This window comes from Prinia subflava, unplaced genomic scaffold (assembly GCF_021018805.1).
Source record: "Prinia subflava isolate CZ2003 ecotype Zambia unplaced genomic scaffold, Cam_Psub_1.2 scaffold_67_NEW, whole genome shotgun sequence".
NCBI lineage: Eukaryota > Metazoa > Chordata > Aves > Passeriformes > Cisticolidae > Prinia > Prinia subflava.
Window position 1 is genome coordinate 200,001 of NW_026961074.1, and position 18,085 is coordinate 218,085.

The 18,085-nt window shown below is 57.2% G+C and overlaps 2 protein-coding genes and 2 non-coding genes across 4 annotated transcripts; 2 read left to right on the top strand and 2 right to left on the bottom strand.

Moving 5' to 3' along the window:
- The first annotated feature begins 820 nt into the window (after window positions 1–820).
- On the top strand, window positions 821–924 carry TRNAL-CAA (transfer RNA leucine (anticodon CAA)). Its single transcript has 2 exons — window positions 821–858; window positions 879–924. It is a non-coding gene; the product is annotated as a tRNA-Leu (tRNA).
- A 705-nt stretch (window positions 925–1,629) lies between these two features.
- On the bottom strand, window positions 1,630–1,701 carry TRNAE-CUC (transfer RNA glutamic acid (anticodon CUC)). Its single transcript has one exon. It is a non-coding gene; the product is annotated as a tRNA-Glu (tRNA).
- A 1,467-nt stretch (window positions 1,702–3,168) lies between these two features.
- LOC134546377 (E3 ubiquitin-protein ligase TRIM39-like) lies at window positions 3,169–9,803 on the bottom strand. The gene is given in 7 exon segments (XM_063389181.1): window positions 3,169–3,856; window positions 4,147–4,262; window positions 4,916–4,938; window positions 5,624–5,854; window positions 7,584–7,679; window positions 9,372–9,665; window positions 9,667–9,803. Coding segments are annotated over 7 exon segments (1,467 nt in total). The 5' UTR covers window positions 9,787–9,803; the 3' UTR covers window positions 3,169–3,269.
- Window positions 9,804–13,324: 3,521 nt separating this feature from the next.
- On the top strand, window positions 13,325–18,085 carry LOC134546382 (E3 ubiquitin-protein ligase TRIM7-like). The gene is made up of 8 exons (XM_063389185.1): window positions 13,325–13,849; window positions 15,159–15,254; window positions 15,383–15,613; window positions 15,794–15,816; window positions 16,019–16,134; window positions 16,421–16,450; window positions 17,003–17,308; window positions 17,591–18,085. The coding sequence occupies exons 1-8, from the start codon at window positions 13,442–13,444 to the stop codon at window positions 17,902–17,904; spliced, it is 1,524 nt and encodes a 507-aa protein (XP_063245255.1). The 5' UTR covers window positions 13,325–13,441; the 3' UTR covers window positions 17,905–18,085.

Sequence of the window (18,085 nt, forward strand, 5' to 3'; positions counted from 1 at the left end):
CCCAAATCTGATGTTTTTCCTCCTTATTTATCGCAGTTTTAAAAACTATTATAATTCCTCAATTATTTTTATTTAAAAGTTATTATTCTTCCCTTATCATTCCCTATTTTTTTATTACTTCTTTAAAAAATATTATTCCAGGTTTTATTATTTCATGCTTCTTAAAGTCATTCCTCCCTTTTGAGATTATTATTCTTTTTCTAAATACCTTTTACTTCGTAAATTATCGTTCCTTTAAAATATAATAATAATAATAGCATTAATTGCCATCGTCGTGGTTCCTTTTAAAATAATACTACTAGTGTTATATATATAATAATTATTCTATTCTATTCTATTCTATTCTATTCTATTCTATTCTATTCTATTCTATTCTATTCTATTCTATTCTATATCCTTTTATATATTTATATATAAAATATGTATCTTTATATATATTTAAATATATATATTTAAAAATATGTATATATCCCCTTTTATATCCCTTTTTCTCCCGGGTTTTCCTATTTTTATTCTGTGAGAATGATTGTTCTTTTCAGAAATCATTATTCCATTCTGAAATTCTTTTCCCCTCAGTTGCTATTCCTTTTAAAAATATTATTTCCTCTCATTATTCTTATTTCTATTTACTTTTAACAACCATTATTATTATATCTTTTTAATAATTATCCCTTATGTATTTTAAACACCCACAAAGCAACAGACAAATTAAAACATCACACAAATTTAAACCAAAAAGTTCTCCCCCACAAAATGAAAAGCCCAGCAAAGTCTGATTTTTAAATCCCCGTTTTGCTCCGTTTTGCCCCAAATCGCCGCCGTCAGGATGGCCGAGTGGTCTAAGGCGCCAGACTCAAGGATCCTCCTTCCCTCGGGAATTCTGGTCTCCTCATGGAGGCGTGGGTTCAAATCCCACTCCTGACAGGGCTGGCTTTTTGAGAAATTCCACAAAAAAAATCCCTTTTTCCCTGCTGCTTTTCAAATTATCGTTCCTTTATAAATTAATATTTCCGGTTTTAAGTTGTTGCTTCCCTTCCAGTCATTATTCCCCTTTTCAAAGCATTAATCTGCATCTAAATAATAATTTTCCCTTTCTAAAACTGCTATTCCTTTTCCAAGTATTATTTCCCTTTTTAAAAGCATTCGTTCCTTTTTTTTTAATAAAATAATTTTTTATTAATAAAAATTATTAATAAAAAAATTGACATAATATTATTTTATTATTAAAATAATAATTATTATTCCGGTTTTGAAACCATTGCTCCTTTATCATTTTTCCCCCTTTTCCCTATTATTGTCCTTTTAAAAATCCTGCTCCCTGTCGAAACGGTTACTCCCTGTAAATAATCCCGATGCATAATAAACGGTGAACCCCTCAATAATCGCCATGATTTCATTCCAGCACAGCCGCTAAATGCTTTTCACATAAACGTAATAAAAAAAGCAATTAGAGTTATTGCTTTTTAATTTGTTTATTTATTGCTCAATAACAGAAGGCGCTGGGGGAGGTGGAAGGGGGAAAGGAGAGGCGCAAGAAGAGTAGGAAAAGGGGTGTTTGGGGGCTTAGATGTTTAAATATGGATAAGATTTTCAAAAAAGAAAATTAAATGTAGCGGAAAAAAGATGTTGTTCCCTGACCGGGAATCGAACCCGGGCCGCGGCGGTGAGAGCGCCGAATCCTAACCACTAGACCACCAGGGAAGCGATGGGGGCAGCCCTCGGGCCGCTCCGGTCCACAGGGGTGAGCTCGATGGATCCCCGGATTTGATCCCGCTCCCGATGGGGTTCGGGACGTGACCCAAGTGGATCCCAGGATTTGATCCTGTCCCCGATGGGGTTCGGAACGTGATCCAAGTGGATCCCAGGATTTGATCCCGCTCCCGATGGGGTTCGGGACGTGATCCAAGTGGATCCCAGGATTTGATCCTGCTCCCGATGGGGTTCGGGATGTGACCCAAGTGGATCCCGGGATTTGATCCTGTCCCCGATGGGGTTCGGGACGTGATCCAAGTGGATCCCAGGACTTGATCCTGCTCCCGATGGGGTTCGGGACGTGATCCAAGTGGATCCCAGGATTTGATCCCCTCCCCGATGGGGTTCGGGACGTGACCCAAGTGGATCCCAGGATTTGATCCCGTCCCCGATTGGGGTTCTGGACGTGACCCAAGTGGATCCCAGGATTTGATCCCATCCCCGATGGGGTTTGGGACGTGATCCAAGTGGATCCCAGGATTTGATCCCGTCCCCGATGGGGTTCGGAACGTGACCCAAGTGGATCCCAGGATTTGATCCTGCTCCCGATGGGGTTCGGAACGTGATCCAAGTGGATCCCAGGATTTGATCCCGCTCCCGATGGGGTTCGGAACGTGATCCAAGTGGATCCCAGGATTTGATCCCGCTCCCGATAGGGTTCGGGACGTGACCCAAGTGGATCCCAGGATTTGATCCTGTCCCCGATTGGGGTTCTGGACGTGATCCAAGTGGATCCCAGGGCTTGATCCCGACGCATCCCAGAATGGGATCCTGACTCGGATATACCCCAGCACGCGACCCCCACAGACTCCAGGATGTGATCCCGATGGACCCCAGGAGATGATCCCTGTGAACCCCAGGATCTGGCCCCCATGGACCCCAGGAGATGATCCCGATGGACTCCAGGATCTGATCCCCATGGACCCCAGGAGATGATCCCTGTGAACCCCAGGATCTGATCCCCATGGGCCCCAGGAGATGATCCCTGTGAACCCCAGGATCTGACCCCCATGGACCCCAGGAGATCCCTGTGAACCCCAGGATCTGACCCCCATGGACCCCAGGAGATCCCTGTGAACCCCAGGATCTGACCCCCATGGACCCCAGGAGATCCCTGTGAACCCCAGGATCTGACCCCCATGGACCCCAGGAGATCCCTGTGAACCCCAGGATCTGACCCCCATGGACCCCAGGAGATGACCCCCATGGACCCCAGGATTTGACCCCATCAGGTGTCCAAGCTCCAGGAAAAGCCTCTGGCGGACCCAGGAGATGATGCTGGTGGACCCCAGATGTGCAGGCATCCACATGTCCAGGTCCCAGGAAATGTCTCAGGTGGCCCCAGGTGCCAGCAGATCGTTCTGATCGCCCCAATTATTCCCATTCTTTGTCCGATTTTCCTTTATTTTCCGTATTTTTCCCCCCTCTCATCCTCCTCCCCATCACCGCCCTGGCACAGAAAGCCTCTCCCAGCCCTCGAATCAGCGTTTCTCTGAACCAACCGCGGCTTCTCGTGGTCAGAAATGATGGAAAAAGGGGAAATTCCCACCCCGAGCCCCCCCAGGCGAGGGCCCCACCCCGGGGGGCGCGCAGGGGGACAGCGTGAAGCGACACCCCCTGCCCAGGCAGAGCAGGGGCAGGAGCCGCTCCCCGCCGAAGGACGCCGGGGGGTACGCGAACATCGGGACCCCCCTCCGGCAGTCGAAGAACGCCACCCGCCCGGCCTCGTAGTCCAGGTAGACCCCGACCACCTCGGGGGCTTCGGGCAGGCGGATGGGGACGGCGGGGGAGGTGAGAGCCTGGCACTGGCTCCCGCACTGCCCCACGGCCCAGATGCCCACCTCGGGCTTGATGCTGACCCGGCCCTTCCTGGGCACGGACTCCTTGGCCACGCCGACCGCCCAGGCCGCCCCCCGGCCCACCCGAACCTCCCAGTAGTGCCGGCCGGAGCCGAAGCCCTCCCGGCCCAGCACGCAGCGGGAGGAGTCGAAGCGTTTGGGGTGGTCGGGGACGGTCCCGCGGGTGTCCCCCCAGCGCACGCTCTTGCCGTCCTCGGACAGGGCCAGCCGGGGGTGGGCGGTGTCGGGATCCAGGGTCAGGCTCGCTGCGGAGGGAGGGCACGGCTGCCACGCCCGGCTCTGCCCCTGCGGAGCTTCGGGGCTGCGCTCGGCCCGTCCTCCCTCCCCGCCCTGGGGCGGTTTGATGTGCGGGGTTGGGAGAGTGGAAAAGCCAAAAAAGGGAGTTTGGGGCAAAAATGAGGGTCTGGAGTGTGGGGGGTTTGCTGGTCATTACGGGGTGTCCCTGTCCTTTCTTAGGTGGAAGTATCTGGGATTTTCACCTTTGGGGGGTGATTTCCAAAGGTGCTTCCCACCCCCTTCCCCGGTCCTGCCGTACCTTGGAACTCCTTCAGCATCTCCCTGAGGGTGGCGCTTTCCTGGGGCGGCCCCGTGGGTTCCTCTGCCAGCCCTGGTGAAGCCTCCACTGCCTCCGGAGCACTCTGCTCCTCCAGCCTGGAAAGAAGGAGAAGGTTTTTCTCCACAGAAATGTGGAATGGTGGGACTGGAGAGCCCCTGGGGGGATCTGGAAGGCCCCTCCCAACCCAAATCATTCCAAGTTTCCACAATTTTATAACTCCCAAGGTTCCACAATTTTATAACTCAGTTCCTTTTGGGGTTTGGCATCTCCAGGAGGTTTTTGGGATCTGCCCCTCATCAAGGAGCTCCTGGGGAACGTTTGCTGAGCCAGCCATGGCTGAGGAGTCTCTGCATGGTGAACATTTTGTACCAGAGGAAATCAGGGAATAAAAATGACTTTCCTTGACCACTCCCCTCCTTCCCACCCCCCAACCCGAAGGGGGCACGAGCAGGTCTGTTAAAGGGTGGAGGATTCCCTTGGGATTTAACACTTTGAGCTGTTGGCTCCCTGGGCTGTGAAGGAAAAGCTCCAGGAGCAGGGAGGTTTCCATGGATCAGAGAGCAGCTGCAGCAGAACTGGGGGTACCTGACCCTGGTCCCCAAACATCCTAACTGGACTTTTGTGGTGTCCTGTTTGTGTCCTGCACGTCCCTGGCATGCAGGCCACGGATTGTTGGGGCTTTGGAGCCCACCAGCCACGGGGACAAACGACAAGGAGGTGGCAGGAAGGCAGGAGAGGAGCCACAAACCTGCTCAGGAGGTCTCTGCTGTCCTGCGGGGAGAGACAGAGGGGTCAGAGGGGCTGTGGGGTGACCCCCGGGGCCCTGCTCGGCTCAAACGAGGGATTCTGGATCTGCGGGAATTCGGGCGAGGTCCTGGCAGCTTTAACGAGGGTTATCAGCACCATCCCCGCTCCCAGGACGGGCGTGGCGGCTGCTGATGAAAACCCCGGCTCGTTTGAATACGTGACTGCTTGAATGTCTAAACGTTTGGGTATTTGAATATTCAGACATTTGAACGTTTGGATTTTTGGATATTTGATTATTTCGTTATCGAAGCAGGGTGAAGCCAAGCCCAGGTGGGCTCAGGTGGGGACTTTGGGGACAACCTCCGGACCAGGGGAGCGCTGGGGGTTTCCTGCTGAGGGCAAAGGAGCCAGACCATTTCTGGGGGTGTTGGTGTGGGCAGGTGAACCCCAGCGAGCCCCAGCGGGGCCCTGGGGGTGACCCAGACACCCCAGTGGGCAGCTGCCATGACTTGGTGAATAATTTAGGGGGGAAAATGGGTTTTAAAAGGAGTTTTTGTATCTCCGGGTTGGATGGGAATTGGAGAAATTGGCCCGGGGTCCCTGTTGTGCTCTGTGAGGCCTCTCCCTACCCAAACCGCACTCCTGGGGTTCTGTTTGGTTCGGGATTGATTCGGTGGCCCCGAGGTCTCACCTGCCCCCGAGGTCTCACCTGCAGGAGCTCCCAGGGCGGCTGCTGGCATTTGTCCTCCAGCTCCTGCAGCTGCCGGCCCAGGGACGAGATCTGCTCCGAGAGGCTGCTGATGGTGCCCTCCTGCCTCCGCACGATCTCCCGGTCCAGCTCGGCCAGGCGGCCCAGGAGGAGCCGCTCCTGCTCCTCCAGGAGCTGCTGCAGCTCCTTCAGCCGCGCCCGGACCTTCCGGCGCTCCGCATCCACCCGCTCCTGCATCGGGAACAGCAACGGGAACAACGGGAACAGCAACGGGAACAGCAACGGGAACAACGGGAACAGCAACGGGAACAGCAACGGGAACAGCAACGGGAACAGCAACGGGAACAACAACGGGAACAGCAACGGGAACAACGGGAACAGCAACGGGAACAACGGGAACAGCAACGGGAACAGCAACGGGAACAGCAACGGGAACAGCGGGAACAACGGAACAACGGGAACAGCAACGGGAACAGCGGGAACAGCAACGGGAACAGCGGGAACAGCAACGGGAACAGCGGGAACAACAACGGGAACAGCAACGGGAACAGCAACGGGAACAGCAACGGGAACAACGGGAACAATGGGAACAGCGGGAACAACGGGAACAACAACGGGAACAGCGGGAACAACGGGAACAGCAACGGGAACAACGGGAACAGCAACGGGAACAGCAACGGGAACAACGGGAACAGCAACGGGAACAACAACGGGAATAGCAACGGGAACAGCAACGGGAACAACGGGAACAGCGGGAACAACAGAACAACGGGAACAGCAACGGGAACAGCAACGGGAACAGCAACGGGAACAGCGGGAACAACGGAACAACGGGAACAACAACGGGAACAGCGGGAACAACGGGAACAGCAACGGGAACAATGGGAACAGCGGGAACAACGGGAACAACAACGGGAACAGCGGGAACAGCAACGGGAACAACGGGAACAGCAACGGGAACAGCAACGGGAACAACAACGGGAACAGCAACGGGAACAACGGGAACAACAACGGGAACAGCGGGAACAACGGAACAGCGGGAACAGCGGGAACAACAACGGGAACAGCAACGGGAACAGCAACGGGAACAACGGGAACAACAACGGGAACAACGGAACAACGGGAACAGCGGGAACAGCGGGAACAGCGGGAACAACGGGAACAGCGGGAACAACGGGAACAACGGGAACAGCAACGGGAACAACAACGGGAACAGCAACGGGAACAGCAACGGGAACAACGGAACAACGGGAACAGCAACGGGAACAACGGGAACAACGGGAACAGCGGGAACAACGGGAACAACGGGAACAACGGGAACAGCGGGAACAACGGGAACAACGGGAACGGGCACCGGGGGCTGCGCAGCGCCAGGCGAGGGGGGAAACGCCAGCACGGGGCACTGGAGGGGGGTTTGGCACCGCCAGAAACTCCGAGCATGGGAGTTTTGCAAAGCCTGGGGAGAATCGCGAGGATCTTTCTCTCTCTCTCTTTTTTTTTTTTTTCCCTTTTTTCCCCCCTTTTCCCTTTTTTTCCTTTTTTTTTATTCCTTTTTTTTTTCTTTTTCTTTTTTTCCTTTTTTTTTCTTTTTTTTCCCTTTTTTTCTTTTTTCTTTTTTTCCCATTTCTAGGTGCGGATTGCCGGCAAAGCGTTTTCCCATTAAACTTTGCACCCAAAAGGCTCCGGACCTTTATAAAAGGGAAGATGCAAAATAAAGCAGGGAAAGGGGAAAAACGAGGTTAAAAAAGCTGCGATCGGGCCATTCCCGTTTTCTGCCTATTTCATAGGCGGAACCTGGGATTGTGCCCCGCTTGTGAGCACAGAGAGGGAGGCAAAGATCCGAGAGAACCTGGAAAAATCCAGGTTTGGGTTCAGAAATCCTTCCCCGTGAGGGCGGCGAGGGGCGCGGGCAGCCCAGGAGCGCCGCCACATCCATGGAGGGGAGGGAAGGGTCACTCACGAGCAAGTCCAGGCTTTTCCCTTCCTCCGCCGCCTTCAGCCCCTGCAGCTTTTCCCTCCTGTCCTTGAGGATCTGAGCGTGAGCCTGGAGCTTCTCCTGAGCGGAGGAGAAACACCGGAGCCGGCGATGCCGGGAGTGGCCGTGACCGTCACCCAACGGGACGGGGACAGCAGGGGAAGGCGCGGGAATCCAGCCCTTGGCAAGGAAAACAGCGCTCACCCGCGCTCACCCGCGACCCCCGCAGGCTCCAGGACCTGATCCCGATGGACCCCAGGAGATGATCCCTGTGAACCCCAGGATCTGACCCCCATGGACCCCAGGAGATGATCCCTGTGAACCCCAGGATCTGATCCCTGTGAACCCCAGGATCTGACCCCAATGGACCCCAGGAGATGATCCCTGTGAACCCCAGGATCTGACCCCCATGGACCCCAGGAGATGATCCCTGTGAACCCCAGGATCTGATCCCTGTGAACCCCAGGATCTGACCCCCATGAACCCCAGGAGATGATCCCTGTGAACCCCAGGATCTGATCCAAATGGACCCCAGGAGATGATCCCTGTGAACCCCAGGATCTGACCCCAATGGACCCCAGGAGATGATCCCTGTGAACCCCAGGATCTGACCCCAATGGACCCCAGGAGATGATCCCTGTGAACCCCAGGATCTGACCCCAATGGACCCCAGGATCTGACCCCAATGGACCCCAGGATCTGACCCCCATGAACCCCAGGATCTGACCCCAATGGACCCCAGGATCTGACCCCAATGGACCCCAGGATCTGACCCCCGTGGACCCCAGGATCTGATCCCCGTGGACCCCAGGAGATGACCCCGATGGACTCCAGGATCTGATCCCCGTGGACCCCAGGATCTGACCCCAATGGACCCCAGGATCTGACCCCCATGAACCCCAGGATCTGACCCCAATGGACCCCAGGATCTGACCCCAATGGACCCCAGGATCTGACCCCCGTGGACCCCAGGAGATGACCCCCATGGACCCCAGGAGATGACCCCAATGGACCCCAGGATCTGATCCCCGTGGACCCCAGGAGATGACCCCGATGGACTCCAGGATCTGATCCCCGTGGACCCCAGGATCTGACCCCAATGGACCCCAGGATCTGATCCCCGTGGACCCCAGGAGATGACCCCGATGGACTCCAGGATCTGATCCCCGTGGACCCCCAGGATCTGACCCCAATGGACCCCAGGATCTGACCCCAATGGACCCCAGGATCTGACCCCGATGGACCCCAGGATCTGACCTCGATGGACCCCAGGATCTGACCCCCATGAACCCCAGGAGATGACCCCAATGGACCCCAGGAGATGATCCCTGTGAACCCCAGGATCTGACCCCAATGGACCCCAGGAGATGATCCCTGTGAACCCCAGGATCTGACCCCAATGGACCCCAGGATCTGACCCCAATGGACCCCAGGATCTGACCCCCCATGAACCCCAGTATCTGACCCCAATGGACCCCAGGATCTGACCCCAATGGACCCCAGGATCTGACCCCCGTGGACCCCAGGATCTGACCCCCGTGGATCCCAGGATCTGACCCCCATGGACCCCAGGAGATGATCCCTGTGAACCCCAGGATCTGACCCCAATGGACCCCAGGATCTGACCCCCGTGGACCCCAGGATCTGACCCCCATGAACCCCAGGAGATGATCCCGATGGACCCCAGGATCTGACCCCAATGGACCCCAGGATCTGACCCCCCCCCGAAGCCTCCCCTTCCTCCTCCTCCTCCTCCTCCTCCTCCCCTCGCACCTTGTGCTCCTGCGCCGCCTCCTCGATGGGCACGGCGGCGTGGAGCCGGTGCTCCGGGGACTCGCGGCACACGCGGCACACCGGGCTCTGCTCCTCCTCGCAGAACAGCTTCAGCGCCTGCCCGTGCTTTCGGCAGAGCCGCTGCCCTGCCCCGGAGCCCCCCCTCAGGCTGAGGCGCTGCGCGATGCGGATGATCCCCGCCAGCTCCCGGTTGGGTCTCAGGCCGGGCTCCGGCGCCGTCTCCCGGCAGCGCGGGCACGGGAAGCTCTCCCGGGAGCTCTGCCAGCAGCGCTCCGATGCAGCCCCGGCAGAAGTTGTGGCCGCAGTGGATGGACACGGGCTCCTGGAAGAGGCCGAGGCACAGCGAGCAGGAGGCTTCGGCGCGGAGCTGCCCCGCGGGGCCGCGCTCGGCCATGGCCGGGCCGGGGCCGGGGCCGGGGCCGGGGCGGGGCCGGGGCAGGGGCCGGGACCGGGGCGGTTTCTCTTTCTGGCCCCCTCCGGCTGCTCCGCTTCCTGCAGGTGCCTCGGCCCGGGGAGCTGAAAGCGAGAGCGGAGCGGTCTCGCTGCTGAGACGAAGCGCGTTTGGCGCCGGGTGTGGCGCGGGGGTGTTTGGCACGGGGCTGATACCGGTTTGGCACGGGGCTGATACCGGGTTTGGCACGGGGCTGATACCGGGTTTGGCACGGGGCTGATACCGGGTTTGGCACGGGGTTTGGCACAGGGTTCTTTAGCACCCGGTCTGATACCGAGTTTGGCACGGGGGTTTTTTGGCACCGGGTTTGATACCGGTTTTGCACCGGGTCTGATACCGGGTTTGGCACCGGATTTGGCACGGGGTTCTTTAGCACCCGGTCTGATACCGGGCTTGGCACGGGGCTGATACCGAGTTTGGCACGGGGCTGATACCGGATTTGGCACGGGGTTTGGCACAGGGTTCTTTAGCACCCGGTCTGATACCGAGTTTGGCATGGGGGGTTTTTTGGCACCGGGTCTGATACCGGGTTTGGCACGGGGTTTTTTTGGCACCGGGTCTGATACCGGGTTTGGCACGGGGTTTTTTTGGCACCGGTCTGATACCGGGTTTGGCACGGGTCTGATACCGGGCTTGGCACGGGGCTGATACCGGGTTTGGCACGGGGGTTTTTTGGCACCGGGTTTGATACCGGTTTTGGCACGGGGTTTGGCACAGGGTTCTTTAGCACCGGGTCTGATACCGGGTTTGGCACCAGCTCTGATACCGGGTTTGGCACGGGGCTGATACCGGGTTTGGCACCGGGTCTGATACCGTTTTGGCACCGGATTTGGCACGGGGGTTCTTTAGCACCTGGTCTGATATCGGGTTTGGCACCGGGTCTGATACCGGGTTTGGCACGGGCTGATACCGGGTTTGGCACGGGATTCTTTGGCACGGGGCTGATACCGGGTTTGGCACGGGGTTTGGCACGGGGGTTCTTTAGCACCTGGTCTGATACCGAGTTTGGCACGGGGGTTTTTTGGCACCGGGTTTGATACCGGTTTTGGCACCAGCTCTGATACCGGGTTTGGCACGGGGCTGATACCGGGTTTGGCACGGGGCTGATACCGAGTTTGGCACGGAGGGGTCTGATATCGGGTTTGGCACCGGGTCTGATACCGGTTTGGCACGGGGCTGATACCGGGCTTGGCACGGGGCTGATACCGGGCTTGGCACGGGGCTGATACCGGGTTTGGCACGGGGCTGATACCGGGTTTGGCACGGGGCTGATATCGGGTTTGGCACCGGGTTTGATACCGGTTTTGGCACCCGGTCTGATACCGGGTTTGGCACGGGGTTTTTTTTGGCACCGGGTCTGATACCGGGTTTGGCACGGGTTTTTTTGGCTCCACGTTTGGCACCGGATCGCCGCAGCCGAGCCGCAGAGCGACAGAGAATCCCCCTCCCCACCAGGGGGCTGGAAGGAGATTAAACGGAAATTAAAGTTCTTTTATCACCGCCTGGGCTGGGATCCTCCGGTCCTGTTTCCGCTCCCTTTTCCCCCAAAAAACACCCGGGAAAAGGGAGGGGCTGCCCCGAGGCTCCCTCGGGGTCCGAGCCAGGAACCAGCCTGGTTTCACGGCTTTCAATGTATTTCTTTTAAATTTACTAATCGATAAATTTAATTTACGTGCCTATTTAATTTATTCACTCCTAGTTTATTCCCCCTGGCCGTGGGGACAGAGCTTGGAGCAATTCCTGTTCAGCATTCCGAATTCCCGACTCCAACGCCCCCCACCAGTGCACTCAGCTATAAATATCTTTATTAAAAATACTTTCATTGTTCCTTTCACTTCTCCTTTTACACAGGAAATCGTTTCTCTCACGGGCCGGGGCTGAGCCGCTCACCACAGACGCTCCTAATTTTAACTCTAATTTTAACTTTCCTTTTCTTCCAAGAGTCCCCCGGACCAGCAGCGCAAACTCTGGAGCTCCTCATGTGCAGGAGCCACCGGAACTCTCTGGTACCGAAATTAAAATTAAAATTAAAATTAAAATTAAAATTAAAATTAAAATTAAAATTGTGCTTTTTTGCTTTTTTTCTTTTTTTGCTTTTTTTCTTTTTTTTTTTCTTTTTTCTTTTTTTTCTTTTTTTTTTCTTTTTTTTTCTTTTCTTTTCTTTTTTTTCTTTTTTTTTCTTTTTTTTTTTTTTTTTGAGGAAATCGGTCAAAAACTCCTCCGCCGTTAATTCTGTGGGGGAGTTTTTTTTGGGGTTCCGGGTTTCCGGTGCTCGGAACATTCAGACTGAAACCTGGGGGGCGGCTTCGTGCTTAAAACACCTTTTTTGGGTGTTTTTTTGTTTTTAATCTGGGCTAAGGTTGATTTATGGGGGGTGAGACGTGCGGGGAGCTGGGATGGATCAAAATCCCCTTTTCCAAGCGATTTCCCTCCTTGATTAACCGCGTGTAATCACCGTTAATCAAGTGATTAACGATGAATTCTCGCCGCCCGTAGGCTCAGGAGGGAGCTGAAGGCTCCGGTTGAACAGAAAGGAAAGATTTGATCGGAGCCAGAGGAAAAGAAAATCAGGAACCCGAAGTTTTCTGCAGGATCTCGCTCCTTTGCTTCAAGGTGCGGGCGGATCCAGGGCTGGGAGCAACCTGACTCCTTTTCTCGAAAAAATTGCCTCAATAAAAATTTCTTAAATCTAAATTTAATTTATTTTTAAAAAAAATCCAAATTAAAAAAATCCGATTGTAATAAATCAGAAATTTAGGAAATCCAGAATTTTAAAATCCATATTTTTAAAAATCTGATTTAATTTTGATTTAATTTTAAAATCTACATTAAAACAATCTAGATAAGCAATATTTAAAAATCGAAACACAGCCCAGGAAACGGGCTGGGTTTTTTTTCGCCGGTCTTGCTTTCAAGGCATCAGCCAGATCAAGGAATTATTCGGGCTGGAAATTAGGTCCGTTGGGGGAAGAATTTAAATTTCTTTTAGCTTTTTTCTTTTCCAGCCGAGGAGAAAGGGCGGGATGGGATGGACAAACCGCGCAGGGGCCGCTCAGAACGGGGGCTCAAATCCCCCCGGGTGGGGCCGAGGCGCTCCCAGAGAGATTCAGGGACGGGGGCGGGGGGGTCCCAGCCCTTTTTGGGGGGACCCCCGGGGGTCCCATCAGAGCCGGGGAATCCCTTGGGATGGGGGGAATCGGGTTAGGCGGGAGGTGGGAGGGGGCTCCCGATCCCCCCCCCTTCCCTGGGGTCTCACCCCCGGCTCCCCCTCCCCAGACCCCGCTCCGGACCCCCGGAATTCCACCCGGACCGGGGGGTTCGGGACCTCCGGGGGGGCACAACGGGGCGGATTTTGGGCATCGCCCTCCCCTCCATCCCCGCCCACCCTCCCCGCAACTCCTCCCCCGGCCCGGAGGGGGAAAACGGGGCGGATTTTGGGCATCGCCCTCCCCTCCATCCCCTCCCCGCCCGTCCCCGCAACTCCTCCCCCGGCCCGGAGGGGGAAAACGGGGCGGATTTTGGGCATCGCCCTCGGGGGGCAGGAAGGCAACCAAAAACAAAACCGAAAAAAAAACCCGAAAGCGGCGGCTCCGGGGCCATGGAGGCGCTCCCGGCCGAGGCCTCCTGCCCCGTGTGCCTGGAAGTCCTGCGGGAGCCCGTGTCCATCCACTGCGGCCACCACTTCTGCCGCCCGTGCATCGAGCGCTGCTGGGAGTGGCCCACGGCCGCCTTCGCCTGCCCGCGCTGCCGGGACACGGCCCCGCGGCGGAGCCTCCGCCCCAGCCCCGAGCTGGCGCGGCTGCTGGAGCTGGCCCGGAGGCTGAGCCGCGGCCAGGAGGAGGAGGAGGAGGAGGAGGAGGAGGAGGAAGGGTGCCAGAAGCACCGCGAGCCGCTGGAGGTTTTCTGCAAGGAGGACGCGGCTCTGCTGTGCGCGATCTGCCGCGAGTCGCGGGCGCACCGCGCTCACACCGTGGTGCCGGTGCCGGAGGCGGTCCGGGAATGCCGGGTAAGGGAGGGATTCCACCTGGGAGACGGGAATTCCGGGAATTCCGGGCAGGAATGTGTCCCCGGGCCGTGCGGGGGGGCGGGACACGCTGCGCTGCTTCTGCTTCGAGCCCGGAGGGAGCGGGGTCTTCATCCTCCTCCTCATCCTCCTCCTCCATCCTCCATCCTCCATCCTCCTCCTCCTCCTCATCCTCATCCTCCTCCTCCTCCTCCTTCTCCTCATCCTCCTCCTGCATCCTCCATCCTCCTCCTCCTCCTCCATCCTCCATCCTCCTCCTCCTCGTCCTCCTCCATCCTCCTCCTCCTCCTCCTCCTCCTCATCCTCATCCTCCTCCTCCTCCTCCTCCACCTCCTCCTGCATCCTCCTCTTGCATCCTCCTCCTCCATCCTCCATCCTCCTCATCCTCCTCCTCCTCCTCCTCCTCCTCCTCCTCCATCCTACTCCTCCTCCTCCTCCTCATCCTCATCCTCCATCCTCCATCCTCCATCCTCCTCCATCCTCCTCCTCCTCCTCCTCCTCCTCCCCAAATAGGCAGGAACGCGGACAAAAAGAACGGGAATGTTTCCCCGGAAAGAACGGGAATGTTTCCCTGGAAAGAACGGGAATGTTTCCCTGAAAGAACGGGAATGTTTCCCTGGAAATAACAGGAATGTTTCCCCGGAAAGAACGGGAATGTTCCCCTGGAAAGAACGGGAATGTTTCCCTGCAAAGAACGGGAATGTTTCCCTGCAAGGAACGGGAATATTTCCCCGGAAAGAACGGGAATGTTTCCCCGGAAAGAACGGGAATGTTTCCCTGGAAAGAACGGGAATGTTTCCCTGAAAGAACGTGAATGTTTCCCTGGAAAGAACGGGAATGTTTCCCTGGAAAGAACGGGAATGTTTCCCTGGAAAGAACGGGAATGTTTCCCCGGAAAGAACGGGAATGTTTCCCCGGAAAGAACGGGAATGTTTCCCCGGAAAGAACGGGAATGTTTCCCTGGAAAGAACGGGAATGTTTCCCCGGAAAGAACGGGAATGTTCCCCTGGAAAGAACGGGAATGTTTCCCCTGAAAGAACGGGAATGTTTCCCTGAAAGAACGGGAATGTTTCCCTGGAAAGAACGGGAATGTTTCCCCGGAAAGAACGGGAATGTTTCCCTGAAAGAACGGGAATGTTCCCCTGGAAAGAAGGGGAATGTTTTCCTGGAAAGAACGGGAATATTTCCCTGGACCGGGAGCTGCCCGCGCTCCCGCCCCCGGCCCTGAGGGTGCGTTTGGAGCTGCCCCAGCCCCCGGGGGAAACGGGATCTTCCTTTTCCCTCCGCTCAGGAACAAATCCAGGCCGGGCTGCAAACCCTGAAGGACGCCAGGGAAAAACTCCTGGAGCGCCGGGAGGCTGAGATGAGGAGGAGCTGGCAGTGCTTGGTAAACGCTCCGGGGGGAGCGGGGGTCTCCCGATGGGTTAAAAGAGGGGGGAGGTCGCCCCTGGGGCTGGGGTCTCTCTCCGGGAGGGGCTCGGAGCCCCCCTGCCCACCCAGCCCCGCTCCCCGCAGGAGGAGACCGGGGCCGAGCGGCGCCGGGTCCTGGCGCAGTTCCAGGGGCTGCGCCTGTCCCTGGAGGAGCTTTGCTGTCGCCTCCTGGCCCGGCTGGGGGACCTGGAGAGCGACGTGGGGAGGGCGCAGGAGGACACCGTGACCGTCCTGACCGAGGAGATCTCCCGGCTGGACAGCCGCGTCCAGGAGCTGGAGGAGAAGTGTCAGCAACCTGCCAGGACCTTCCTGCAGGTGCGGAGCCACCGCGGTTTGGAGCAGCCCAGACCTGTGGGGGCACGGGGGGGTCTCTGGTGGTCCCTTCAACCCCAGCCCGGTGCCTCAGCGGTTTTCCCGCTGGCTGGGCTCGGAAAATCCCTTTAAGTGTTCCCACGTTTCTGAGGGATTCACCGAGCTCCTTTATCTCCCTTCCAGGACATCACCGGCACCTTGGGCAGGTACGGACGGCGCTTCCTGAGCTCCTCCTCCCGCCCTGGCTGGAATCGGGGGTCGGATCCGGTGTCTGGCCACATTTAGAGACCAAAAATTTTGGTTTTGTGGCCAAATCCCCATCCCTGAGGGCTCCTCTGGGTGTGCACAGAGAATTCCCGGGCTCCCTCCGGGCTGGATCCTCCATCTCTCCCTTCCGTCCTTCCCCAGCCTCGGAAAGGAAAACCTCGAGCTGCCCCCGACGCCTCTCCCAGAGCTGGAAAGGAAAATTCTCGGCTTCAGGGAGGATTATCTTCTCCTGGAGGAGACGCTGAGGAGCTTCCAAGGTACCGGGAGCAGGCTGGGGGGTGAGGCGGTGAATTTAATCCATTTTATTTATGTATAAAACAGTATTTTTATATGTTTATTATATAATTATTATGTACTTGTGAAACCGTAAATCGTATTTGTTTGCTTAGAGCGCATGCTGCGTCTCATTGCAATTATTTTAATTGCAATCAGCTTTTTGACTGTGATAATTGTCTTATCACGATTCTCGGCGAGGACAGGACGTTCCCGTTTATCCCTGAATTTTACATCAGCCCGTTTCTCCCTTCTCCCATTTTTTTCCAGACATCCTGGCGTTTGAGCTGCCGGAGAAAAGTGAGTGCTGGGCTGGGGGTGAGGGTGGGAGACCCCGAGAAAAGGGTGGGAAATGAGGGGAAAAACCCCAAAACGAGGGGAAAAATCCCAAAACGAGGGGAAAAGCCCCAAAACGAGGGGAAAAAAACCCAAACAACGGGAAAAGCCCCAAAATGGGGGGAAAAGCCCCGGAACGAGGGGGAAAGCCCCAAAACGAGGGGAAAAGCCCCAAAATGGGGGGAAAAGTCCCAAAACGAGGGGAAAAATCCCAAAACGAGGGGAAAAGCCCCAAAATGGGGGGAAAAGCCCCAGAACGAGGGGGAAAGTCCCAAAATGGGGGGAAAAGCCCCAAACGAGGGGAAAAGCCCCAAAATGGGGGGAAAGCCCCAAAACGAGGGGAAAAGCCCCAAAACGGGGGGAAAAGCTCCAGAACGAGAGGAAAAGCCCCAAAACGAGAGGGAAAGCCCCAGAACGAGGGGGAAAGTCCCAAAAACGAGAGGAAAAGCCCCAAAATTAAGGGGAAAAGCCCCAAAAGGAGGGAGCGCGGCACCCACGGATCCCCCTGTGGCGCAGTGACGGTGACGCTGGACCCCAGCACGGCTCATCCCCAGCTCCTGGTGGCCCCCGACGGGAGCAGCGTCAGCTGGGAGAGACCCCGGGACCCCCCCGGGGACGGGGACGGAGCCGGCACCGACCCCGCCGCGGACGGAACCGGGCCCGGCACCGACCCCTCCGTGCTGGGCCGAGAGGGGGTCACGGCCGGGAGGCGCTGCTGGGACGTGCAGGTGTCCCCAGAGGGGTCCTGGGCCCTGGGGGTGGCCAGGGAGACCCCCGGGAGTGGGGCTGGGATCCCCGGGATAGAGGAAGGGACCCCCGGGAGTGGGGCTGGGACCCCCGGGAGGGGGACAGAGACCCCTGGGAGTGAGGAAGGGACCCCCGGGAGAGAGGAAGGGACCCCCGGGAGCGGGGCAGGGACCACCGGGAGCGGGGCAGAGACCCCCGGGAGCGGGGCAGAGACCCCCGGGAGCGGGGCAGGGACCACCGGGAGGGGGGCAGGGACCACCGGGAGGGGGACAGAGACCCCCGGGATGGAGGAAGGGACCCCCGGGAACAGCTCAGGGACCCCCGGGAGCAGCTCAGGGACCCCCGGGAACAGCTCAGGGACCCCCGGGAGCCCCGAGTGGGAGCTGTGGTCCATGGGGCTCTGCCAGGGCCAGTTCTGGGCTCTCACCTCCCTGGAGCGCATCCCGCTGTTCCCCGCCCGCGCCCCCGGCCGGGTGCGGGTGGCCCTGGACTACGAGAGCGGCCGGGTGGCTTTTTTCGACGCCGAGCGGCGGGCGGCCGGGGTGGCTTTTTTCGACGCCGAGCGGCGGAGCCTGATCTTCGCCTTCCGGCCCGCCTCCTTCGAGGGGCAGAGCGTCCGCCCCTGGTTCCTGGTGTGGGGCGAGGGCTCCCGGCTGGCGCTGTGCCCCTGAGCTTGCCCGAATCCCGAGGGTTTTCACCCATTTTCACCTGCGTCCGCTGGGGTCTCTCTCTCGGCTCCGAGCGCCCCTCGGGGTCGCTGTCCCGAGGTGTCACCCCCAAATCCCCACGGAGCCACGTCTGTGCCACCCCAATCCCTCTTCCCTCCTCTCCCTCTGGCTTTGGATGAAGTAA

What these genes read in the sequence shown, in the direction of transcription:
- LOC134546382 (XM_063389185.1), top strand. Translation starts at nt 13,442, where the DNA reads ATGGAGGCGCTCCCGGCCGAGGCCTCCTGCCCCGTGTGCCTGGAAGTC. An exon ending in AGGCGGTCCGGGAATGCCGG is followed by an intron (nt 13,850 to 15,158) that starts GTAAGGGAGGGA and finishes CCCTCCGCTCAG; the next exon opens with GAACAAATCCAGGCCGGGCT. An exon ending in GTTTGAGCTGCCGGAGAAAA is followed by an intron (nt 16,451 to 17,002) that starts GTGAGTGCTGGG and finishes CCTGTGGCGCAG; the next exon opens with TGACGGTGACGCTGGACCCC.